This window comes from Lolium perenne, chromosome 5, assembly GCF_019359855.2.
Source record: "Lolium perenne isolate Kyuss_39 chromosome 5, Kyuss_2.0, whole genome shotgun sequence".
In the NCBI taxonomy this organism is placed as follows: Eukaryota; Viridiplantae; Streptophyta; class Magnoliopsida; order Poales; family Poaceae; genus Lolium; species Lolium perenne.
In genome coordinates, this window is record NC_067248.2 from 199615855 (window position 1) to 199643333 (window position 27479).

The following is a 27479-nucleotide window of genomic DNA, read 5'->3' on the forward strand; positions in this document are numbered from 1 at the left end:
CTTCCAGTGTCCCTTCTCCTTGCAGTAATAGCACTCAGCATCAGGCTTAGGGCCGTTCTTAGGTTTCACAGGAGGTGTGGCAGCTTTCTTGCCACCCTTCTTGAATTTTCCCTTAGACTTGCCCTGTTTCTTGAAACTGGTGGTCTTGTTGACCATCAACACTTGGTGCTCTTTCTTGATCTCAATCTCAGCAGCTTTTAGCATGCCAAAGAGTTCGAGTAACTCCTTGTTCATGGTCTGCATATTGTAGTTCATCACGAAGTTCTTGTAACTTGGTGGCAGTGATTGAAGGACACGATTAATCCCCAGTCTGTTAGGAATCACTATTCCCAAGTCACTGAGTTTCTTCGCATGCCCGGTCATGGCGAGCATGTGCTCACTAACGGAGCTGCCTTCTTCCATCATGCAGCTGAAGAATTGTTTCGATGCTTCATAGCATTCCACGGCCGCATGAGTCTCAAAAATAGCTTTCAGCTCTTTCATCAACTCATGAGGATCGTGGTGCTCAAAACGTTTTTGAAGATCGGATTCCAGACTGCATAGGATGGCACACTGAACTTGAGAGTACCGTATTTTCCGAGTCTCGTAAACAGCTTTTACTTCATCGGTTTCAGTTTCTGCAGGAGGGTCACCTAGCGGTGCATCAAGCACATATTGCAGATTTCCGCCAGAGAGGAAGATCCTCACATGACGGAACCAGTCGGTGAAGTTGCTACCGTTGCTCTTAAGTTTCTCTTTCTCTAGGAACTGATTAAAATTGATTGGGGACGCCATCTCTACAACATATATTTGCAAAAGTTTAGACTAAGTTTATGACAGATTGAGTTCAAATTTTAATTCAACATAATTAAAAATCTAAGTGAACTCCCACTCAAAACAATATCCCTCGCATTGTCTTAGTGATCACACGAACCAAATCCACCGCACCTAAACCCGATCATCACGAGAAAAGGTGTGATTTCAATGGCGAACACTCAAAGTGTTCATCATATCAACCATATGATTCATGCTCTACCTTTCGGTATCACGTGTTCCGAGACCATGTCTGTACATGCTAGGCTCGTCAAGGCCACCTTAGTATCCGCATGTGCAAAACTGTCTTGCACCCGTTGTATGTACTTATTGAATCTATCACACCCGATCATCACGAGATGCTTCGAAACGACAAGACTTGGTAACGGTGCTACTAAGGATGAACACTTTATTATCTTGAGATTTTAGTGAGGGATCATCTTATAATGCTACCGTCGCGATCTAAGCAAAATAAGATGCATAAAAGGATTAACATCACATGCAGTTCATATGTGATATGATATGGCCCTTTTGTCTTTGCGCCTTTGATCTTCATCTCCAAAGCACGGACATGATCTCCATCATCTTCGGGCATGATCTCCATCATCGTCGGCGTAGCGTCAAGGTCAATGGCGCCGTCTTCATGATTGTCCTCCATGTAGCAACTATTACAACTACTTTGAAATACTACTCAACATGAAATTTAAAGACAACCATAAGGCTCCTGCCGGTTGCCACAATACAATAATGATCATCTCATACATATTCATCATCACATTATGGCCATATCACATCACCAAACCCTGCAAAAACAAGTTAGACGTCTCTAATTTGGTTTGCATATTTTACGTGGTTTAGGGTTTTCGAGAGAGATCTAATCTACCTCCGAACATGAACCACAACGTTGATACTAATGTTTTCAATAGAAGAGTAAATTGAATCATCACTATAGTAGGAGAGACAGACACCCGCAAAGCCTCTTATGCAATACAAGTTGCATGTCGAACGAGGAACAAGTCTCATGAACGCGGTCATGTAAAGTTAGTCCGAGCCGCTTCATCCCACTATGCCACAAAGATGCAAAGTACTCAAACTAAAGATAACAAGAGCATCAACGCCCACAAAACCATTGTGTTCCACTCGTGCAACCATCTATGCATAGACACGGCTCTGATACCACTGTAGGATAACGTTGCATAGAAAACAAAAAATTTCCTACCGCGAACACGCAATCCAAGCCAAGATGCAATCTAGAAGACGGTAGCAACGAGGGGTTTATCGAGTCTCACCCTTGAAGAGATTCCAAAGCCTACAAGAGGAGGCTCTTGTTGCTGCGGTAGACGTTCACTTGCCACTTGCAAAAGCGCGTAGAAAATCTTGATCACGATCGGTTCCGGCGCCACGAACGGGCAGCACCTCCGTACTCGGTCACACGTTCGGTTGTTGATGAAGACGACGCCCACCTCCCGTTCCAGCGGGCAGTGGAAGTAGTAGCTCCTCTTGAATCCGACAGCACGACGGCGTGGTGTCGGTGGCGGTGGAGAACTCCGGCGGAGCTTCGCTAAAGCTACACGGGAGATATGGAGGAGAGGGGGCGGCTAGGGTTTGGGAGGGGGTGGCCGGCCACTTCAAGGGGGGCGGCCAGCTTGTGGTCTTTGGGTTGGCCGGCCCCCTCCCTTGGCCCCTCATTATATAGGTGGATCCCCAAGAGTTGGTCTCCAAGTCTTCGAATAAGACCCGAACCAAAAACCTTCCATATGGAGGGGAAACCTAGCCAAGGTAGGACTCCCACTAGAGGTGGGAGTTCCACCTCCCATATGTGGGGGTGGCCGGCCCCCTAAGGGGGAGTCCACTTGGGACTCCTCCCCCACTAGGGTTGGTCGGCCATGGAGGTGGAGTCCCATGTGGACTCCACCTTCCTTGGTGGTTTCTTCCGGACTTTTCTAGAACCTTCTAGAACCTTCCATAGAACCTTCCGCGACATTTTAATTCACATAAAATGACATCCTATATATGAATCTTATTCTCCGGACCATTCCGGAACTCCTCGTGATGTCCGGGATCTTATCCGGGACTCCGAACAAATATTCGAACTCCATTCCATATTCAAGTTCTACCATTTCAACATCCAACTTTAAGTGTGTCACCCTACGGTTCGTGAACTATGCGGACATGGTTGAGTACTCACTCCGACCAATAACCAATAGCGGGATCTGGAGATCCATAATGGCTCCCACATATTCAACGATGACTTTTAGTGATCGAATGAACCATTCACATACAATACCAATTCCCTTTGTCACGCGATATTTTACTTGTCCGAGGTTTGATCTTCGGTATCACTCTATACCTTGTTCAACCTCGTCTCCTGACAAGTACTCTTTACTCGTGCCGTGGTATGTGGTCTCTTATGAACTCATTCATATGCTTGCAAGACATTAGACGACATTCCACCGAGAGGGCCCAGAGTATATCTATCCATCATCGGGATGGACAAATCCCACTGTTGATCCATATGCCTCAACTCATACTTTCCGGATACTTAATCCCACCTTTATAGCCACCCATTTACGCAGTGGTGTTTGGTGTAATCAAAGTACCTTTCCGGTATAAGTGATTTACATGATCTCATGGTCATAAGGACTAGGTAACTATGTATCGAAAGCTTATAGCAAATAACTTAATGACGAGATCTTATGCTACGCTTAATTGGGTGTGTCCATTACATCATTCATATAATGATATAACCTTGTTATTAATAACATCCAATGTTCATGATTATGAAACTAATCATCCATTAATCAACAAGCTAGTTTAAGAGGCATACTAGGGACTTCTTGTTGTCTACGTATCACACATGTACTAATGTTTCGGTTAATACAATTATAGCATGATATATAAACATTTATCATAAACATAAAGATATAAATAATAACCACTTTATTATTGCCTCTAGGGCATATCTCCTTCACATCGCTGGACTACGGGTCCATAGAAGTAGCTAGATGGTTGTCTTCTCCAATTTATGCTCCATGTTTAGATCTTGTGAGCTATCTATCATTATCAAGATGATCTTTATGTAATGGTACATGTTGTGTGTGCTAGGATCCGATATATATTGAATACTATGGTTGAGATCGATTATATACTTGTCATATGTTATTTGTGATCTTGCATGCTCTGCGTTGCTAGTATATACTTTGGCCAAGTATATGCTTGTAACTCCAAGAGGGAGTATTTATGCTCGATAGTGGGTTCATGCCTCTAGTAATCTGGAAGAGTGATAATAACTTCTAAGGTTGTAGATGTGTTATTACTACTAGGGAGAAAACAACAATGCTTTGTCTAAGAATAATTATATTGTTTACTTTACACATATTGCTTAATGCGATAATCTGTTGCTCGCAACTTAATACTAAAAGGGGTTCGATAATAAACGTAAGGTGGATTATTAGTCATAGTTGCAGTTGGATTACGGTTTATGTATTATGTTGTAATGCGCGAATCTCATAGTAATCATCTTGTTATGTATGGTATTTATTCTATCAATTGCCTAGCTGTAATTTATTCACCTAGTATGTTATTCATCTTTATGGAGAGATACCTCTAGTGAACTGTGGACCCCGATTCTTTCTTTTACACTGATAAAATCATCTACTGCAAACATATGTTCTGTTTACTTACTACAAGCATTGTTCTCTTTAATTCCATTGCAAACAAACATCTCTTTTCACACTATACCGTTAATCTTTTGTTTTCAACAAAACCGATGAGATTGACAACTTCACTGTAAGTTGGGACAAATTATTTTGGTTGTGTTGTGTGAAGGTTCCACGTTGTTGCTGATGCTAGTAGTGCTCCCTGCCAAAAGTCAGCTAGCAACACCTTCAGAAGTCACTTCTTTCTCCTACTGGTCGATTAAATCTTGGTTCTCTTACTGGGGGAAAACTTGCTACTGTGCTCATCATACCTTCCTCTTGGGGTTTCCAACGGTGTGCAATCTGCGCAACATCAAGGTTCTATCCTGTATCCACCCCGTAGTATTGCTAACGTTTTTTGCAATTAGCTAAATGGAGTGGATTTCAGGTATAAGACGATTATTCGGGTGGGAGCGATTGCAGTTGTATGGTCGCTTTGGCTGTGTAAAAATGATAAGGTTTTTAATGATAATTTTTTTTCTCTTATGCAGGTTATCTACAGGTGTACCGCTATGCTCCGTTCATGATCGCCGCTTCAACGTTTCGAGAACCGAGACCTATTTATGGAGGTGACTATATGGTTGGAGAAGACGGCCAATAAGTTTATTTTCCAACATTGGTGGCTGCATAGCCGTAGGAAGAAGACAATGGAGCTGGAGACTAGTTGGATTTTTTCCTTTTATTTCTTTTTAAAAAACTTTTGTTTGGATTTTGAATTTTTAAACGGTCATGTGCATTTTAGCTATGCAAAGGCTGGGTGCAATACTTGAAACATCAAGTAATACCTTTATCGAAAAAGCAACTAGATGAAGCTCACACCTTATGCATCTCTCTTTACTGCTTGGAACTGCTAACAGAGATGAAACCACCGAATCGAAAGAGAATTCAGCACCCACTGAACACACGGAGGATTACAGAATGTTAACAAGTGAACAAAGCTGACGCCAATCCCATCTGAACTTTGTATATAGATACTTAGATCAGAATGTCACAGTGAAGAAACGTGCAAGATACTACCTTCACACATCCACAGTATCTGTTAACAAGTTGCTTATGATACAGCAGCACATCGACGGACGGGACTCCACAAGACAGGACTCGACGTCCCAAGCGGCTGTTATGGTCTTCCAAAGGCTGGTCACTGCCACCCCAGGTCGGCGCCGGCCGGTCACTCGTTCCCGTAGAAGGCCTTCTCGAAGCACTGAAGGTACTCGGGCTCGAGCGCGAACAGCACGGACACGCCGTCGTCCTTGTCGGGCGCCTGCATGATGTACCCGGTGCCGCTGCCGAACATCTGCGCCGGCGCCACGAACTTGGGGGCGCCCCACCCGAAGTCAGCGTCGCTCATGGGCATACCGAGCCAGCTGACCACCCAGAGGTCGGTCTCCGGCATGAATTGGCCACGCGCCGCCTGGCTGCCCTTCTCGGATTCCAGCTCCAGGTAGTCGATGACGGAGCGAACGAAGGCGTCGTCTACCCGCGCCACGGCGCGCTTGATGCGCTCCGCCACGAACCCCAGCGGCTGCGACAGCACGTCGCCGACGCGCACGGTGACGAGGTCCCGCACGATCGCGTTGCCAAAGTAGGTCGCGGGCAGCTGCGGGCGCAGGCGCGACCGGATGTTGGCCGGCACGCGCAGCCTGGACTCGGCGTCGGGGGCCAGGCCACGGGCCACGCACATGGCGCGCCACAGGTGCGCGGTCACCGCGCAGTAGGTGGACACGCCGGGGGCGCAGCTGGACTTGATGCCGGCGAGGAGCTTGGGCGGCACGGCGTAGACGCGGGTGACGAAGGGCCGAGGCAGGCCGTTGAGGTTGCTCGGTGAGTAGACCGGGTGCTCGAAGGTGACTTGCGGAGGGGAGCGGGCGCGCAGCACCGTGCGGTCGTGGGTGGGAGGCGACGGGCACACGGACTCGGCGTCCAGCCCACGCGCCAGGGACGTCCATGTCCGGATGAACTGGATCGCGCCCGCGCCATCCATCGTCACATGGTGCATCCCCGTGCCGACCGCCACGCCGCCGCACTTGAGGAAGGTCACCTGCAAAACGAAATCCAGTTACATTCCAAATCTTGCCAATCATGTCACATGGAGCATGATAATAACCAAAAAAAAAAACAAGACGATTGGTAGGACCCAACACACAGAAAATTAAGCAGTTCGATCTAATTCACGCCACTAAAATGCCAAAGATCATTTCGCCCTCCATGACCATGATGCAACTATTGTACTGTATAAGCTTCTACTGACGATGTTACGCAATGAACCATACTCAAATAGTACGATGGCTTGAGGCAGGAGGCAATGACAATACGGTACTGTAGTAGACGACTCCGCTCTGTCCAAAGTGTCAAGAGCGACGGGCTAACTTCTTCTGATCATCATATCTTCATTGTCTTCGCGTAAAACAACTAGGCCGTAGCTGATGTCTGATTATGTCGCAAGAAGCAGCTAGCTAGGTTAGTTTCAGGCAGCTATCAAGGATGGCGCTACACTGCAGGCCCTGTCACGCATGCGGCTGCCCATAAAGATTTCACCAGGAGTACTATTGATGCTAGTAGATTAATGCTAGCAAGTACATGTCACGGTCTTGGAACTATAAACCATCTAGAAGACATATCCTTCCAATTGGGCACGTCGGCAAGCGCACCCTGAACGGAGAAGAAGCAAGATCCCGGGCTATGCGGTGCTTTTGGGGGAAACTGAAGCCTAAAGCAGAGCCGTCGCGTTCAACGTCCACCTCCAGGATCCCGATCGTGTGCAACAGCGTAACTGGTTCCTATATGCGGATAGGCACAAAGGGAGGTGGATGATCGATCAAAGAAGGCATATACACACACGGCTGCATGATTAGGTGGTGGATCCCACGAACTTGCTGGGACAGAATATATTGAGCTCATGTTCGCATTTCTGCACGACGACTACGACAAGAAAATTTCCAGACGCTGCAAATGGGTGCTACAAAACAGAGCCTTATTTGGCCATTGGCAGGGAGAATCTCATGTCATCTTATCTCACGTTTTTTAGTAAAACCTTTCCGTCTACGCTATAGAATTAAACTGTTTGGTCTATCCGTTGTTATTCACGTACCGACATACGTCAGTACAATACCATAGTTTATGTCGCTCTCCATGATGCAGCGGCCCAGCCAATATCTATTCTGTGAGATGTTAGTCCCCAATAACCATACTCAAATAGCATGGCTCGTTTGCTTGACGCACGAAGTGATGGTTATGATACTGTACTATAGTAGTCGGCTCTGTCCAAATTGTCAACAGCGACGGGCTAACTTCTGATCCTATCGCCTTGTCTTCGCCTAAAACAGTTGGCTGCATAACGACGGCAACTAGGCCATGGCTGGCTGCATAACGTCGGCAACTAGGCCATGGCTGCTGTCTGATTATGTCGCAAAAAGCAGCTACTCAGTACTATATTAGTTTTAGGCAACTATCCAAGGGGCGCGCCGGCACTTCACTGCAGGTCTTGTCATACAGGCGGCTGCCGATAAAGATTCAAGTGATAATTGATGGTAGATTAATGCTAGTAGTACATGTCACAATCTTGGAACGATAAACCATCTAGAAGAGATATCCTTCCAGTTGGGCCCGTCGGCAAACGCACCCTGATCGGAGAAGAAGCAGGAGCCCCGGCTATGCCTATGCAAACTGGAGCCTAAAGCAGAGCCGTCGCGCTCGACATCCATCCCAGGGATCCAGATTATGTGCAACTGCGCAAGTGGTTCCTATATGCGGATAGGCACAAAGGAGGCAGATCTGGAAAAAGATAAGGGTTGGATGATCAAAGACATATGCACACGCGGCTGCATGATTAGGTCGTGGATCCCAGGAATTTGCTGGGACGGGGTATACTTAGTTATGTTTGAGAGTCTGTACGTACGACGACTACGACAAGAAGATTTCCAGAGCTACAAATGAGCGGGCGCTAGGAAGAGCCTTCCTTGGCCATTGGCAGGGAGAATCTCATGTCATCTTATCTCCTGGTTTTTAGTAAAATGTTCCCGCCTTATCCTATCTTATTCAGCTGATCAAGCGGGACAGGAACCCATGGACCCACAGATACAGAGACTCCTCTGCCTCCCTCCGTCTAACCGAAAAGGGGGATGCCCACCACGTACGGTGAAGAAAACGTCTCTCCAGGAAGTAGACGCCAAGGACGTCGCGTTGCCGGGGATCCATCGAGGCTGACAAGACACGGGTGGCGATCTCGGCACCGGAATCGTCCACGCGCGCGGGGGCGCCAAAGCTCTGCGTGGCCAACCGCGCGCCGCGTCGCTCCAAGCGGCGTTTTGGAGTGTCCGGCAAGACGACGACCGGCAGTCGGGGTCAGACATCAGAGGCTCCGAGTTTTTCCTCGAGAAAATTGATTGTGCAGATCAGCTTCTTGCTGCTACCACGTCCAAGACGAGTGATGGCTGATGTGCACTGGTACTAGTCACTTGGACTATTGGCTACGTGCACGGGCCGGTGCTGAGTATAGTGAGCCGTCCCGTACGACAAAGCATTCACTAACAAGAAGAAAATGGTCCAGAAGGAAAAGGTTGTGCCGATCGTAAGGTCAACCGCTCCGTTTAAATTCCATGCAAGCAACGTCGTCTTCTTTACACGCCTACTTACAGCCATCAGACGGTACAAAGACGACGACCGGCGGTCAAGCTTACAAGCTCCAAGTTTTCCCTCGGGGAGCACAGATCAGATTCTTGCTGGTACTTCCAAGATGTGTGATGGCTGATGCGTACTGGTGCTCCCGTACGACATCACTAACGAGAAGAAAATGGTCCAGAAGGAAAAAAGTGCAGGCTGGGCTGATCATAAGGTCAACCGCTCTGTTTAAATTCCATGCAAGCACCGCCCTCTTTTTACTACACGCCTACGTACCGCCAGCAGACGGTACAAAAAGAAACTGTGCAATCGTCGTGAGTACTAGACTTGAGAAATGATCTTTGGCAAACGCCAAAGGGGACGTCCGCTACTGTCGTACCCGTTGGTTTGCAACCAAGCGAGATGAGATCATGCCCCGCGGCCGTGTCCCCAAACTCGTCGTCGTTAGCACAACGATACGTACACAGCTAAATCCGAAACCATCCGTCATCTGATTTATCAGTTGCGCGAAAGCGTCCAGCGGCGCGTAGGACAGGCACCCACCGATGGATGATAGATGATTGATGGTACTACGTGCTCCTCGTCAGAGCCACTACACCATTGATCGCCCACCTAAGCTACGGCTCGTCGTCGTACCCTAGCGCATCGCTAGCACTCTAGATCGATTACAGTTAACCACGGTCCACGGATATCCATGGACCATGGCCCAGGCTAGCGCGTGCTGAACACCGCACGATAGGAATGGATACCCTGCAGGACTAGATTAAACACACACACACATGCAAAGATTTCCGCCCGTCCAAGAAAGGCTAGTAGAAGGCATGTCAGGCAGGCAGCATCTGATCCTCGCGGCGAGTACTAACCATCTCGTTCTTCCGATTTCTTTGTGCAGCTGGGGATTGATGGGAAATGATACAGGCAAGCGCCGCACGAGCGCGTCTCCCGTGCGACGGATGCGTCGCGATTCGCGCATCGCCATCTAAGGGGCCGCGTGTGGTGGTGGGCCTCGTGGTGGACGGGTGGGCGGGCAAATGTTTGGACACCGCATATCTGGATGCCTGGTCGGATGGTGGGCTCCACCTGTAAGTGAGTGGCGTTTGAATTTCGGGAACCGTGCCATTTCTCCTTTGTTTTTTCGTCCGAACCGCTCACAGTTCTTCGCTCTTTCTCTCTCCTCTATCTCCGGCGACGCGGAGGCGATTCGTGGCGGAGCTCGATTCTTCGCCGTTTTTTCTTCGATTCTTCGGCGGCGACCGGTAGATCCGTCGCCGCGCTCAAGGTGGTGAGTCTCCGCGCTTCTCCCCGTGTGCGTTTTGTACGCATTCCTCTCGCCCTCTCTCTCTGCACCGCATCGCACCGAGCCACGCCTCTCTCCCACTCTCCGGCGACGAGTCCGGTGGACGGCCGTAGGCGCGGACAGAATCGGGCGCGACCTCCCCCTCACCTCTCTCTCCGGCTTCCATCTCACCCCCTCGCCTCGGGTTGGTGCGGGTGTATGCTCCGACCTGAGGTATGGCGCCTCCAAATCACGCGATGGGTGCCCAATTCGTTGGTTCCACCTTGGATTTATGATGGTTGTTGGTAGATCTGGATGCCTCTGATGCGTAGCCGTAGATGAATTTGGGTATACCCTTTATTTTTCTTCCTTGGGTTATGATTCCCCCCCGCACCCGTCATACTTGTTCGTCTGCTCCCAGATTCGCTCTGTGTATGTAGGCATATGGAGGTTTAGGCAAACTCGTGACATATTTCCTGATGCTTTGGATGATGCGAGCCATGGTTTTTCAGTTGACTCGCTGCATGGTTTTGGAATTTACCTTCTTATTATGCCATGGACCAACATCAAGGTTTGGAGTAATGATTTTGTTCCCCGCCGCTAGCCTCGGGTTCGTGTTTTCCGGCCCGATTGGATAGGAAAGGCGCGGCGGAGGAAGGCGCGTCCCCGGCGTGTACTGTTGTGGACGTTGAGGTCTCGGCCCGTCATCCCCCGTTGCTTCTCCGCACGCGGGTCGGCGGAATTGTCCCCAGCTTAGTATACACCGGTTGTCTCCTTCAGCGTTCGCGCAGCAAGGTGGTCAAGTTGTATGTGCTGCTGGTAGTTCAGCTTGTAGGTTCCTTTTTTGTGAAGTTTTGATGCCTCTGCGCGGTCGATTTTTGGATTTTTGGAAGCTGTTTTTGGCCTGTGGTAGTTTCTTCGGGGAGAGTGGTAGGGATTTTCTTTTCAGATGCAACCTACATGCCTAGAATAGTCAGATCTGTTGCATACCTACATGTTGTTGTTTGTTTCCATCATTTTTTATAGCTTGTGGTGGACTAGCTGTAATTTTTTTGTACCGGTTTCTTGAAGTTTCATGCCCCGATGTGGCATTTTTGTATTAGGTTTTCTAGATGGCCTGCCCTGCTATGGATGGATTTTCTTTTGGGAGCTTCTTCATGTTCTATAGAGTAGAAGTGTATGTAGGGATCTTGTTTTTTCTTTGCGATACCTTTATCACATATCCCTGCATTTCTAATATATTTTATCTGGTAGTTGTGTTCACCATATAAGTGTGATGTGTTTTGTAGAATTAGTTGGCGATGTAGACTGTTTCTGATGTCCATGTCTACTTTTTTATATCTCGGCCACTAGTGAATAAGTTTATGTGAGAGCAAGCATTTAGATGAACATGCGTGGGTTTTTTTTTGTGCAGCAACAGTTTGATGGCTAGGAGGAAGGGAGTACGAAACAAGGCTGTCACAAAGGGAAAGCAGTACGGAAGCGTCACCATGTAAGTTCTCATGCGGCATAACCATGTGTTTCTTTTTGCATAATAATATCGCACATTTTCCCGAATCATCTATGTTGAACTTTAAATTTGATACAACATTTAATATCGTAGCACTCCCGAAGTTCTTGTTTAATGTTTTTTGCCATATATATGATGATTTTCTTGTGTCTCCAAGGTTTTATATTTCCATGTAGTTGCCATTGTCCTTTTTTTTCCTAACTACCTATTTATGCCGCAATTATCGCCAGGTTTCCTGTTCACTGTCACCATATATATACATCCATTATACTTTGTGTTTTCCAAGGATTTTTATTCCATGTTTATGCCATTGTCCTTATTTTCCTAACTACCTATTTTATGCCTCAATTACTGCCAGATTTCCTGTTCACTGTCACCATATATATACATCCATTATACTTTGTGTTTATTCCATGTATATGCCATTGTTCTTTTTTGTTTTTTCTAACTACCTAATTATGATGTACTACTGTCGGGGTTTCTTTTTGTTCAGTGTCACCAAATATATATGCATTTTTATTTCTGGTTTCGTAGTTTTACTTCCATGTAGATGGCACTATCCTTTTGTGTTTTTGTAGCTACCTACTACTGCTGGTTTCATGCTTTTTCGCTATTCTTATTTTTCCACAGGGTTCCAGTATAGACAGGAATAGGGCCTCTCCAGCTCCGGTAATTAAGCTTTATGAAAGCTTGACTCCTGAAAAGCGTGAAGCGATAGTAGAAATGGGGCAAGGCGGTTCTTGGACATTAAGTGCGAGCATTGCACAACCCAGTGATCAATTGGTTTGTTCAGTGTTATCAGCCCGCAAGAAGAGCTTTTGTTATCCCTTGTCGCGGTGTGATCCCATTGACAGACGAGTCCGTCCGTATAATGACGGGTCTTCCTCAAGGGCAGTTGGATGTCAAATATTACGCTGATTACACGTTAGAGGCTGAAATTTCTGCAAGGCTTTTCCCTGGACTAAGCAAGAGGCCAAGGGTTTCGTAACTTGCAAGGCTGGTTGAGCAATACGATGGTGCCGATGAAACATTTAAGGAACTGTGGATGCTTTTCATCATGTCAACAGTGATTGCCCCTACAATGTATACTAAAATGAGCAACAAATGTTATCCCATGCTGGTAGTTACTAATCTGCTTCATTTTCAGACATTTTTTCCCATATCATCCTGTGTGCCCATCTGAATTTATTGTTTCTTTTTCCTCTTTTTTCTGTGGCATGTATCTATTGCTTCCAAATTACAAAGGCCGACATTGCTCGTGCAAATGAGATGAACATCTGCAAGTTTGTTGCTGTTGAACTACATGAGAGTTTGTCCAATGGGAAGTATACAAAGGGTTGCTTGCTGTACTGCATGGTGAGTAAATTTTCCTCATTTTCCATGTTTTTACATGTAACCTTTTCTTCTTTTTTCTCTGCTATATATATAATTTGTTTCAAATTTTGTTGTTGTTTTGTGTGGTAATACCAGTTGCGATATTTTGATGCTCTTGAGACAAATCATTTGGAGCTTGAGATTGAGGACGCTCCATTTGCTATCAACGCATGGTCGAAATTAGCCATCGATGCGGTCGGGGCACTTGATGCGCAGGAGTATGATACAACCACTTTTGGGGCAATGCAGGTATGCATTTTTTTTGTGTGTTTTCACATGTGTTACACACTCTGTGTTTTCTGATTCAACATCTTGTATCTACCATATTTTTTAATATGTGTTTTTTATTGTGAATTTATGAAACAATACAGCTGAAGGATGAGTACAAAGAGGAATTTGCTACAGGGATGGCCCTTTTTGGTGGCCCTGATGGTTTTGATGCTTGGATGAAAATTAATACACACCCCACTTGCACAAAGAAGGTATACTAGCTTTTATGCCCCCATTTTTTTGCTACTGCATATGATCTCTCGTACAGAGGATTTTTTCTTGTAGCAATCCCACAGTTTTTTATGGATAATTAAGGTGGCGCAGTGGCGTATATGGCATTTTTTTAGCTTAACTATGTATGGGTTCATCTTAGCTATTTTTTGTAAATAATCTGGTATCCACTTCTAATCAATTTTGCTAGCCATTTCTAATCAACATGGTAGCCACTTCTAAATAAGGTGGTAGTTGCTTTTTTTGTTGTAAATTACTTGGCCATTAAAGAAGCTAGCATTTTTAGGATCGCAAATTGATTGCACCCTTTTCCATTATGTCCGCCAATGTATCGCAAATCACCGCGAAGTACAAGAGAATGTCGTATTGGACAATGTTTAAATATCAATGGCTATCGGCTAGCATACAAATAATTTCTCACATTCAAACTTGTAATACTTTTTGACACATCTACTCAAATATTTTGGTCACTGTCTAGCATTACTGACATGCATCGATCTGCAACATTTGGGACACATCTCTCACTGACCTTATTTATGTGTATTGGCATTCTTGAAAAATGTCAAATCTGCATATGTGTAAACATCTACTTGTGCAGAAGACCACTGCATTAAAAGCATAAGATTAGATCAACCTTGGGCGCAGGAAGTACAAGCAATATCCAAGAAATCTTAGAGCTGATGGAATTTATGCATGTCGTGTTTGTACAGCTAGGTGGAATAGGCTTTTTGTTCGCTAGCTCTGCTCCATCTCTACTTTAATTTATTCGCATTAGCACTCTACTCGACCGCAGCCATACTCGGCATGCGCTAGCTAAGCGGAGCGAGCTCAATCTTGTTTGACGCTCCAACGCCGAACCCGTGTGAAATCATAGTCCAGCTCAAAATAATCGATTCAACAAACTTCAGCTGGAAAATACATTATGACAAATAACAAGTGGATGAACGTTACGCTAGAATCATTATAAGCTTTTTAGTTAGATCGACATTTTCTTCTCTGTTACCCGAAGAATACGTCGCAATTTATCTCACATCTTTGGTAAACATAGCTGATATGTCATAACTTCATACGCTTTGTCTGAAATTCTTCTCTCTTTATCAATCTCCCTTCAAAGACAACGACATACGACACATCCTACTACCCCGTCTTGTCCCTTCTCTCACCCTGGCAAGACTATCCACCCCGGGACGTCGAGCACCATGACTCGAGCAGCGGCTTCCTGTCCCGAGGCGCTACGGCCGAGTTTCCAAATCCCAAGCATTACACGGCAGCAGCCCCGCCCCAAGCAGCGGGAGCTCCCACCGAGCAGCAGCAGCGCTCCCCTTCTTTTTCTCGGCACAAAATCGAGTATTCGGTGTGAGGAACATGGATCCGGGCTCTCCATGGCAGAATTGCAGCCAGCAACCTCGATGCCCTCTCCCTGCATCTTCGGCCTCCCCACATCTCGTCCCCGCACTCTATTGTTGATCATCCCCTCTCTGCCAGCCTAGTGTCGGCCTCACCTCCTCATCCTTGCAACCCACCGGTACCACCGCTCACCGGCGGATCCGGAGGCACGAAGGGGAGAGGAGCGCGCCGGGAAATCCAGAACAAGGCGAGGAAGGGAGTACCTCGGCGGCGCGGCGGAGAAGCCAACGTGCAACCCGATGGGGTCGGTGGTCGGTGGTCGGCGCTCGGTGGGCTAGGTGGGGTTGTTTTTCGGCGTCTCGCGTGTGGCCGGCGCTGGGAGGGATAGAAAGGAAAGAGAGGAATCGATAGACTGCTAGGTTTGAAACAGCTTGACCGTTTTTTGACTAAAGCGGTGGCAGGTCCCGTAATTACTACCGAACAATGAGGGCAAGAAAAGACGGACGAACAAGAAGCCTTATTTTCTTTATTATTAGGTATAGATTTACTGGTAGCTAGGACTAAGTTAAATGGCAGTTTCTACTGTTTTTACTAGCAGCTAGTACTAAATTAAATGGCAGTTAGTAGAAGAGAATTTGGTAGCCACTTCTAAATAATTTGGTAGTTGTGTGTTTTTTGTGAATGTTGTTTTTGGAATTATCTGGTTGTACAATCTTTTGTTTCTGTTGTGTCTAATTGGTTATATCTGTTTCGTTTGTTGCAAAGAAAGGATTAAAGCATCCACCTTAATGCAATCTTTTGCATCCGGACTCAATGGTTTGTTGAGTACTCTTGTTCAAGGTTTGACAACTATGAGTGAGTCAGATTTGGATACTGAAGTTAGTGATGATGAAGGAACTGATGATGAAGTCGAAGAACATGAAGACATAGAATTATCTTCACATGAAGCAGATCAGGAGGAAGGAAGAGGTTCACCATTTGCTACTAAAATAGTTGGTCGTAGAATCCGCCATTATGTGAAGGAGGTAGCACCTACAGATAAAGAAGTTCAGGGGAATGAATTTGTTCTTGTATATCCAGATGCAAGCAATAGTCCAGATGCAAGCAATAGTCCAGATGCAAACACTAGTGCTGTCGCATCCCCTTGCGACACAAAAGCTGATGAAACAAACAGTATTACTGCTTTGGCTAATACTAAAGATGCAAGTTATAGCGAATCTCCTCCTGCCATGCATTCACAGATAATGATTCCATCACTCAGTGACTTGGATACATCTGATTGCACGAATGAAGCTGGGTGCGGGCCTGATTCACCATTAGAGTGTACACAGAGAGATGATGAAATGATAAAGGGGAGTGCAGCTGGTCTTGCAGCGGTGTTGAGCAAAAGGAAGAAGCATACCATAGGAACCTCGTCTAAAGCAAGTGCTCACACAAAGGACAATAATGCAATTGCAATAGAGCTTACTACACCAATTGGTCGTGCGCTGGACACAATTCATGAGAGGTAAGTAGTTTTGCTAAATTCATGTTTTGATAGCTTTCAGCTTCATAATGCCTATCTGAATTTTAACACATACTTATCTGTTAACAAATCTGCAGAATCGGCAGCTGAAAATCTCTTTTTGTGTTTGTGTTTTCCTGCAGTGATAAAACTGATTCTGAATGTAATGCCACTGGCCATGAAGTAGAGAAAACAGTGCACGATTCTAGGTGTGAAGTTGCATCCAGCAAATCCTTAAAGAAGAGGTTTGGTGTTTTTAATCTTTTTTTTTTTGCACACTGGCCATGAAGCTGTAATTTTACTTTTTTGGTGTTTTCCCTCCAGTGTTTTTACTTTATCTGTATGCAGGAAACGGCTCAGAATCCCAAGCATTACACCGTCAAGGAAATCTCCAAGGCTCGCAAGTATTTCTGCTGTAAGCAACTCAGAGATACCAACCGAAGGTACAAAAACTGTTGATGTTGCTGTTGATGGAGTAGGAAGCAGAGATTCCATTGGTGTTTTTACGCAAGCTTCATCACAAGTGGATGGGAAGTCATTAAGAACAGCCATTGTACTTTCACCCACAGTCAGTACAACAAACTCTCAAAATATGTCCTGGAAGTGGTGTCGTGATGGGAAAACTTTGAGTACCGCTATTGCTATTTCCCCATCTCGTTGCATCTATGACACCAAAGCAACCATTGCTTTAACCAAGAGCAACGAGAGCAAACAGATTTCATCAAGCGATGGGAAATGCAAGGACACCGCTATTGCAATCTCTTCGACTATTCTTGAGCAATGACAATTGATCCAAAGTGTGAAGGGAATCAGTGCAAGCCCATTACGGCATTCGCCGATGCTAATAGAACAAGGAAACCATGGGCACTTGTCTCCTCAAGTCAAGGCACGCCTAGGCATACCCGGGCTGCAGAGGGGCAGCCCTGCTAGTGTATCTCCAGAAGTTGCAGAAGCTGTTCGGAAATTCTCCGAATCTGTGGTGAAGTCCGGTTTCTTGTCAAGGTTTGCTGCCAACCAGTCAAGCTCAGCAGGAGATGGTTCACGGAAAAGGAAGCATATGAGCGAAGGAACATCATCATCTGGTGCTACTAGAGATAACCGTGTTGGTATGTTCACTCCACCGGGTTTTGATCTTGGGTTCAGCTCACCAGACACTATAGTTAGTGATTCTCAAAAAGAAGAGTTCTCATCGCAAGAATATGCAGTTCCTAAGTCCATACCACCTATTGCTCCATTAGATTGGGCAGGTCCATCAGGTATTTCTTCTTTCTCTCCATTTCTTTTGATCACATGTATTTTGTGCACTTGTTTTGTTTTTTGCATCTCGGCATAGTTTTTTGTGCTACTGTCTGTGTCTTTTTTTACATGCCCATGATAATAGTGTACACATGAGATTAAACATGTATATGCACATAATTAAAAATACACTTTTTTCATAATGTATATGCAGCTAGCAGGGATGATTTTGAAGAGTTTCAATTTTCAGAAGAAGTTCAAGCAGTTCTCGCAGGAGATGCCGTTCAACTGAGCGAGAAAGGTATGGCAGAACTTGCAAGATATGAGGAATTGTCAAAGGCGTTCATTGCGAGGCAAAAAGCATTGCAAATTGCTTCAGCACCTTCAGTGTCATTAGGGGCTTCTAATCTGCATAGTGTCACTCCAAAGGTTCATCCATGCAAAGTTAGGGTGAAGAAGTCATCACACTTTATGCAGATCACCATTTGACAGATTCAATAAAAGTTAGTGCTGAGCAGGAAGAAATTTACCAGAAGCTCATGCTCAGTAACAAGCATCAGAGGCCAGTGAAATCACAGATTAGGACGTAAGCCTTTTTTTATGTTCTTTTTTCCCAATATAGTGTGTTCTCATTTTCTACCTATCTCGTATATCCATGCCTACAAACCAAAATGCAAGACATTTTGGATACTAACTTAAGTTTATTTTTTATTTTTCCTCATAAACATCAGGTACCAAATCATCAAGTACCATGATAGTTTCACGACCACAAATGATTTAGCTAATTCAGTTCATGGAAGAGGTGAACTCTCAAACCACTGTATGGAAGTTGGCATTGAGTATCTTCGGCGCACCAACACTTCGGTCGGGAAGATGATTGTTCCGTACCAAGTATCTGTTTACTTGCTCAATGGGGAGTTCCAGAAGAAAGCACTTGTTTCCATGTTCAAGAGGACTGAGAATCATTCTCTTAGTGTGATGAAGCAAGTGAGTTTGTGTTTTTTTGTATTTACATGTCTACTATCTTTTTTAGCTAGGGGGTGGCTAATCCACTTTTTTTTGTGTGTTTCTTGTTTTATGCAGATCTCATTCCCTGTTTTGGAAGAGGTTCAAAAGGCAAATAAAGAGGGGAATCACTGGTACTGTTTGTCTATGAACTTTCAAGCTGAAAGGTTTGAAGCACTCGATTCCATGCGTTCTCAAGGGGACGAGTCGCTTGTTAGTCATGCAACTCGTCTTATCAATAGTATCAAGGCTTTATGGGAGATACACTACAGCACATCAAAGGTTCAGATCAAGGACTGGGAACTGAAGATCATAGATGTGCCAATACAGGCAAATATGTATGTCATTTTTTCTCTTTACATTTTCTTTTGCTTTTTCAGGACTCCCTCATTGTGTGTTTTTTCTTTTTTGCGCATTGCTTATTTAATAATCTAGTTTTCCCCCTTTTTTTCATGTGAAAGTTTTGATTGTGGTTTCCACACTATCTATAATATCGACAAGTGGGATGGGCAGAAGGTCCCTGCACTTGCAAAAGATGATGTGCTGAAGTTAAGGAGGATTTATCCATATAGATGGTTAACTGCAGATTTCAATGAAGAGAAAGATAGGTGGAGGTACAACCTATTCAACAATGTAATCAGGTAGGATATCTTCTTTTTTTTCTACTTCTGTTAAATGCATTCTATAGGGGCATGAAGGTTCAGAAAATTCTTGTTGATGGCTGCCAGGGTTTAATGTCTAATTGTCAAAAGTTCTCGTTTTGATTGTCAAAAGGTTCAGAAAATTCTTGTTGATGGCTGCCAGGGTTTAAATCTTTACTGTAACACTTATTAAGTTATTTCTTCACAATTACAATGTTGTTTTAACTGTGAAATAAGTCAAGAGGTAACACTCTAAATGCAAAATGTTGCAAAAAAATGAGAAGTACACAATTATAAGATAATTGGTACCTGGCTGCCAAGTTCATTTCGAATGCTTGCCAAATTCTTGTTGATGGCTGCCAGGGTTTAATGTCTAATTGTCAAAAGTTTATTGTTTCATTTTCAGTTGTGTTATCATCGCTGCTAGAATCCCATCGCCTAGCTGGATTCGCAGCGCCTAGCTGCCATATTCGCAAGTCCTAGCTGCGATTCTCGGTAGCATAGTTTGCGAGCCTCCAAAAACGTAGCTGCGATTCTCAACACCTAGCTCCTGCATTCCTAACGCCTAGCTACCAATATAATTGTGCTGTAAATTATGACTTCAAATTCTCTAGATATAAAATTGCAATGAATACCATGTTCTTAAAAAATAGAGACAGATGCAACTGAAAATCACTCACAAGAGAGTAGTTGAGGCAAAAACCATCTTACCTCCATCGGATAATCAAGAGATAAGGTTAAACAGACAGATAAGATGTTAGGTGGAGTAGGCGGTGCCTATAGGGGCCGATGTAATTTTCCATCGTGGCGCGCCGCACGGGTGTGTTGTTGGCTCCGCCCCTGAGCATGCCGGCAAGATTCTCATGGATGAACCCAGATTTTCCCCCTCCTACTACATCTTATTTTGCTCATTTTTCTGCTGAGATTCCAACGAAGGTTTTTTGCATAACATTCTGTGAGTATCCCTTGTTGCATGGTTTCCAAAAAAATTGGGGACAAAGGATTCATCTCAATTTCAACAGTTGTTGGTATCTACCAATTCGAATCTGGCAGCTACACATTAGTAATTTGGGAGCTATACCGCTAGAATTTGGCAAATATCATAGTACTGGTACCCTAATTAATCAGTGACAATGACAATTCTGTAAATCATGCACTGTAAATTTGGCTACTAGGTGTAATTAACCTGGTAATTAGGTACTAATTCTAGCTAGCACTTTTTTTGTTGATACTATTGCAAAAAATCGAGACGTGCATAGCTAATTGCTAAGTTCGTCCCGATCGCCTGCCCAATTATTTATGGCTGCCAGGTTCTAATGCATAGCGGCTAAATGATCATTGACTAGTGATTTATTAGTACCGTGACTGCCAGATTTTCAGCACCTAGCTGCTGGATTCGCATGTCCTAGCTGCCAAATTCCAAAAAATCCTAGCCTCAAAATTTTGCAGAAGTCATAGCTGCCATATTAACAGCACCTAGATACCAGATTTCTGATGTATGGCTGCCAAAATAATTATGCTTGTGAATTGTGACTTCAAAATCTCTACTCCTAATTTTAATACCCTAGATGACGGGACACCTTTTCTCACATGCATGCACAACAGGTTAAGCAGAAAAGTAGTCAGGTGCATGAGTGCGGTGGTGTGGGATGCATGCAATGTAGTCCGGGCCCATCATAACACTTCACGAGCATGGAAACGTCAAGCTGGGAAACCGCCGCACGGGAGGGGTGCGCGTGCAGCGCCGCCGCGTAGTCCCATCGCCTTTGTCTAGATTTTCCCTTTTAAATATAGGGGTCGCGGGTTAGCTACTGCTGCATGCAAACTCGCATAACCACAGCTTTGAGGCAACCGCATAACCACGTAGCTAGTGTGCGGCGCCGCTAGGTGCAATCTGCAGCCAAGCCTAATTAAATTGGACATTCATGACTTCCAAAGTAGGATGCATAACCACAGTTTGAAGCAACTGGAATTTTCAAAGTCCATGAACACGGCACTGCCTAACACTACCATTTTTGGTACCAGCAGATATCTTATGTAATAAATAGACATAAATAGATATTAGTTCTCATTATTTTTGCCTAAAACAACTTGATAGGAATGGAGTCAAATAACATTACAGTAACTGGAATATGTCCCATAATTGAAGATCATTTTACATTCAAGAACAAATCATCAGTACTTCTTAATTCTCATCTGCGAGCTCTCCTCTCTGTGTACATGTCCTGAAATCATGTTGTGTGGAACCACACTGTTTGCAAACACGTATTTCTTTTCTCCCTATATCCAGTGGTTTTTGGAAAGCTTTCTTGCGTTTCCTACCCTTAGTGTTTGATACACGAGGATCTCGTATGTTGTTTGCTTGTGATGTTTCTGAAGGTTCTGCATCTGTGAATCCCCCATTGTGAGCTGTGGCAGTACTGTTATTCGCCGCAGATGTTGAGGAACCTGTTGATTTTCTTTTCTGGCATGGGGGCTTGCGTGCTCGGGGTCCAGTGCTTGGTACCTGTGGAGGGACTTGTTGTGTAGGACAATTTGCCTGGGCTGTTTGGGTAGATGGATTTTCTGCAGGATCTGTAGCACTTGATGTAGCTACTTTTTTAGCTCTCTTTTCTGTTTCTCTTTTAGTGCCGCCAAGTCTTTTTTCATAGCTTTCATGTGCATGCGAACTATTTTCCGGCCATCTTCTGTTTCATTCCCACACATTGCAAGACCTTTGAACTCGTTGCAATTTACCGAAAGCCACATTTTCTTTCTTGATTCTTCTGGCATAACAGCTGGTTGTCCAGGAAGCTCTTCAACTAGATTTTCTTGTGCACTCCATGTCCATCTGCGGAGGACATATTTCAGTGGGAACTCACAGACTCCTAGCTGCACCATTGCCTGCAATTTTATGTCAAATTAGACATTTTTTCATCTTTTTTTCACCATTGAATTGAACACAAAGTATATCATGTTAAACGTTATCAAAGTACAGACTAAATGTATCAACGATTATGTTTTTACCTTGAGAATGTGACAACAGACTATGCCATCCCTTTCAAACTTGCGGCATGTGCATCTGTAATTCTCATTGGGAGGATCAAAGCATAGACTTCATAGGCTCTGTTGTGGTACTGTGGAACAAATTTTGTTATGCAAGAAACCTCATATCTGTTTTCACCTATCGGTTTTATGTTATATGACATGCTTTGGACTGCATTTCAAACTGAAATCTATGATAGATGTTTTTGGTGTACAGCTTTTTCCACTGCCGCTCTATTGGGTGCCAACACCACTTTTTAGCCGTTAGGAGGGATGAATCTGATTCTTCCTTGTTCTCTCGCTTTCATAATTTTTGCTTGGATATCTTCGTATCGCACGAACGAACTCAATCACCGAGTTTGTGGAAGTTATGTACTTTTTCGTAACCGCATTGAAGCCTTCACTACGCTGAGTTGTCCGTAGGAAAGGATAGAACTTGTGCATAAAGTATGCAGGGACCCAGCTTGCTTCTTTTTTTATACAGAGCTGCAATTTTCTCATGCCCTTGGATATTAAATTTGTTTATCATTAAGGTCCATCTTGTCTCAAACTCTTCCGGTGTTAAGCTACGCTTGATGCAATCATTCATCTCTTCCCGGAGCCCTGGTATCTTTGCAACAAACGGGCCAACCTCTTCGTTGCTTTGTCTACAATATGCCATCTACAGCTTTCGATGCGTTGTGTTTGGGAAGACCTTTTCCATTGCAAAGACGCATAGAACCATCCCGGTCTGTTATCATGTTTGTTGGGGCAACTCCATCCATTGCAATCAGAACGACTCGAAAAGCCATATGTAGCTCTCGCTAAGCTCATTCTTTAGGAAACCGCAACCTAGTTGAATCGACTGACCATGATTGTTTATTCCAATGAATGGTGCGAAAGGCATTTTGTATTTGTTTGTCATGTATGTTGCGTCGAAAGATACACAGTCATTGAAGGACTTGTATGCTTTTCTTGCAAAGACTATCTACCCAAAACAAGTATTGGACACGGTCCTCATCATCCAGCTTTGTATCGGTAGTAGAAATCCTTGTCTCGCAACTTCGTGGCCTCAAAGTATGCCATGGTATCCTGCATATCAAGATACTTGTTTTTTGCTCGTAGTGTTGATCTGAAATTTGCCAATTCTTTCGGGGTATATGGCACACCTTCAATCGACTCGTACAACGTAGCCATCACTTGCATCATTCTCGCTTGTTTCCATGTTAACCGAGTGTAGGATTCTAATGAAGTCTTGGTCTTCTTGTGGTATATCCTTGTGTGAGCGTAAGAAACCAGTCAAGGACCACTTTAACAGAAGGGGGTGATTGTGTTCATCACAGAATTCTGTCACTAACCAGCTTCCATTCCTGACCTTTAAAGCCATTCTAGCTGGATGATCAGTCCTAACGTTCTTTGTTCTTCATTCTTTACGGCACAACCGGGTTAGGTTTTTGGGTATCCTCTTTTGTTTTTGCTTGGTGACCAGATTTGTGACAAACCATAGCTGCTCTTATTAGCTCACCAAGAACCTCAGATTTTTTTCTCGTAATTGTACCTTATTCCAAAACCCCTCCTGCGTGCAAATGCCAAGTAGTGCCGCTGGGCATCTTCAAGTGTATCGAATCTCATGCTTGCGGTTGGCGCATGCGGGGTCGACACTACTTCGGATTTGCTTCATTGCCAATGTTACGTCCACGTGGAGGAGTGTGCGACCACCGGATTCCGGAAGTGTAATCTCGGTGTATGCTGCCTCGGATGACAGAGCTATGGAGCTGCCCCTTCATTGTGTGTTCCCGCAGAAAACAAATGTATTTTTAGTAATGAGTTACTGCCAGTATGTGGATGTACATAAAACAAGTGATTAGGCCAGGGAGCAATAATGTGGTAGTTCTTGTCTTCTTTTTGCAATTTATAGGTGGAAGTTGTGTCTGTGGAAATCTATATGGTTGTTTTTCCTTTTTTGTCGACCAAATTATTGTGGAATCAAGTAGTCTGGTATTTGCTCATAATTAACATGGATACTTGTTTGGTAGTTTATCCGGCAACTAACTCCGGTAGTTATTTTTGGCCACTAACCTGGTAGTTTTATCCGGCAACTAACCCGGTAGTTTATCCGGCAGGTTATATGTGTTATTTTTTGCTCTGTTCATACCGACTTTGTCTTACTAGATCCCGCATGATCCGATAAAGTAACCGCTGGTACTTCCATTTGCATATTCATGTTCATCTCCTTTTCGCAACCCGCATCAAAGTTTGTTCAAAGTAGTCAGTTGATCTGATCCTTCCATGTTTACCTTGTCATGGTAATACAGGAAGAAGATCTGATCCTTTTTTTCCAATGTTGATCAAATGAAGGTGCAGAAAAAGAAGATCTGATCCCTTTTTCAAAGTTGATCAAAAGTAAGGTGCAGAAAAGCATGCAAGATTAATGCGGAGAACCAATATCTTGGCTTGTCAAGTTTCTCCCAGATTTTTATTTTGATGAGCCCTTATGTTGGTTCTACCGCATTTCTTATTTGTTGGGATTTGCTACGTTTTCCCCATCTATTTTGCTTGTTCATAGATACGTAATCCCGAAGTATCTACTGTGTTTACAGATACTGATGGGAAAAAATCTACTGTGTTCAACCTACTGTGTTCTTATGGATCAACCTACTGTGTACAATCCCAGAAGTATATTTCTTCAGTAACAAGTTATTTCTTATGGATCAACCTACTGTGTTCTTCTCTACAAGATGAGTTTTTCTAGCCGATTTTTGAGGTGTGAGACAAGGGAGGTGAGACGGACTACTTTTTCCCTGTGAAAGGTGCTCATACCTGTATTGGAATCTTCGAATTTTAGTTCTTCTAGATGTAGGAGGTCTTCAGTTTCTCTGCCATGGTTTTCCCCTTCTTCAGATCCTGTTCGTCGTTCTCTCCTCAAGATCTAGTTCTGTTTTCAGGCTGATTTGTCTTGAGGAAGAAGGAGATCGTCAGGGGTAGGGACCACCTGGCTAATTAATGGGGTGGGGCTGGCAGGAGAGCTGTCGGGAGGGAGGCATTTTTCCCGCTTGCTACGCGCGCTCTCGTCACGTGGGTGGGGCCCAATCGATTTGTCTTGAGCGAGAAGAAAACGTCGTGGGTGGGATGTGCTGCGCCAGCCAGCTAACGTGGGTGGGCCCGAAACCGTCGCACGGGCAGGGCAGATGTGCGGCGCCGCCGCGTAGTCAAGTCCTTGATTCTAAGCTCACTTTTCCAATTATTATGTTATTATTTGACAAGAATCCTAAAACTATGGATGGTGTGGAAACAAGGCTGAAGCTTCCATCCAACCAGCTCTCGACACGTGATACGGCTACGGTGAACGGGTGAAGCAATAAAGCTGGCTGTCAGGGTGGGGGCCCGATGCAGGGGCCCCACGCGATGGCGAGGGGACAGTGAATCACTGTACGGAAAACAGCTCCCCGATTTTTCCGCAGGAAGAGGGCGCGCAAAAAAAACGGTAATGCTACACGTACGGACATCTTTTACGGACTCACCCTACGGACTCACGGACTCACAGCACGCAGGCAAAACATCAGAACGTGGCCCGTTTTTTCAGGAGTGAATCCCAAACCGATCCAACCAAATACCTACACGTCAGTCCGTATGATTTCTGTAGGCCTAACACGTCCGTAAGTCTAGCATTATTGCAAAAAAAAATCTTGGCGAATTTTGTAACAGGGACGAAACAGGGATCGAGGATGTATGTCGAGGATCCAAGTCAAAGAAAAATATTGAGGAATGAAGAGAGGATGTGTATGTGTGTCGGTATGGGTACCTGGACCATGGCGAGGAGGCAGGGCGGGTCGCCGGAGGCGGCGAAGGGGACGAGCAGGCGGCGCGCCTCGGGGGAGGGCTGGAAGTCCCGGAACATCTCGTCGCCGGTGAAGTCAGCCCGCGCCACCACGAACAGCGCGCCCTCGCCCGTGCAGTCGATCTCGAGGCGCCCGCAGGGCCCCGCCGCCATCCGGCCCGCCAGCGGGTAGAAGGGCACCAGCGCCCTCGCCAGCGCCTCCCGCAGCCTCGCCGGCGCGAAGAACGGCTCCGTCTCGCCTTCGCCGTCGTCGGGGGAGGGCGTGGGCGGCGCGGGGTAGTAGTAGACGAGGGGCGTGTGGGTCTTGGGCACGGCGAGGTCGAGGTTGGAGAGCCACAGCGTGCGCCGCGGCGTCGGCTCGCTCGGCGCCACCAGCGTCTCCTCCACCACCTCCACCTTCATCTCGGTCGATCTCTCTCGCCGCCGCCGCGCGTTTGTTGGTTTGCTTGTGCGATGGGTCTGGGCGGTTCTGCCTTGCGTGCGTGCGTGTGCGGAGCGGCCAAAGAGTGTGAGGGTTTATTAATAGAAGAGCGAGCTCCAGGGAATGCAGGAGAAATGCTACACCTACGGAGTAATGTTTACGGAATTGCCTTACGGGCTGACATGGCTGCAGGGGATTTGTTGAAAATCAGTTTGTCCCCGTGAGTTTAGGGCCGTGATGGCTCCGCATGCTCTCCAACTCAGCCCGTAACAAATTTGCGTAGGAAGTTTGCCCGTAAGTGTAGAGCAGATATTTTACTCGAGCTTTCCGTTTACAATAGTATGGTAATTATTATTTGTTTATCGTGAAATTAAGGAACGTGCCCATAGAGGTCGCTGTTTGATCCGGGTTTTTTTTGCCTGCAGGTTGTCTCCTTGGAAACTTCTTGAGGTGGTATTTTTTTCAGTTTATAATTAAGGTAAAAGCTGATCTGACGATCTTGTACTGGCGTAAGTGCCTCCTAGCTAAGCTAATCCTCCACTGCCTCGATCTGTGTTGCTTCTACGCTGCTTCGTAGCATTCAGACCTGATCTTTTTCCTGCGTTATTTTGCAGCAATAGACCGCAGCCCCGTTATTTTGCGCGTTTGTTAGCCTGCATCAGATTCCTGCACCACTGACGTAGTGAGAAGAAGTTTTCTGAGTGTCGCAGACGGGC

General features: G+C 45.3%; 1 protein-coding gene across 1 annotated transcript; it reads right to left on the bottom strand.

Annotated features, from left to right (window-relative positions):
* Positions 1 to 5429: 5429 nt before the first annotated feature.
* LOC127301529 (putrescine hydroxycinnamoyltransferase 1) lies at positions 5430 to 26859 on the bottom strand. The gene is made up of 2 exons (XM_051331783.2): positions 26307 to 26859; positions 5430 to 6528 (listed from the first exon to the last, which is right to left on the bottom strand). The coding sequence occupies exons 1-2, from the start codon at positions 26742 to 26744 to the stop codon at positions 5659 to 5661; spliced, it is 1308 nt and encodes a 435-aa protein (XP_051187743.1). The 5' UTR covers positions 26745 to 26859; the 3' UTR covers positions 5430 to 5658.
* Between the last annotated feature and the right edge of the window lie 620 nt (positions 26860 to 27479).

Excerpts from the sequence above, each read along its gene's own strand:
- LOC127301529 (XM_051331783.2), bottom strand. The coding sequence starts at position 26,744 with ATGAAGGTGGAGGTGGTGGAGGAGACGCTGGTGGCGCCGAGCGAGCCG. Across the intron at positions 6,529-26,306 it reads GCCTCCTCGCCATGGTCCAG|GTGACCTTCCTCAAGTGCGG; the intron begins GTACCCATACCG and ends TTCGTTTTGCAG.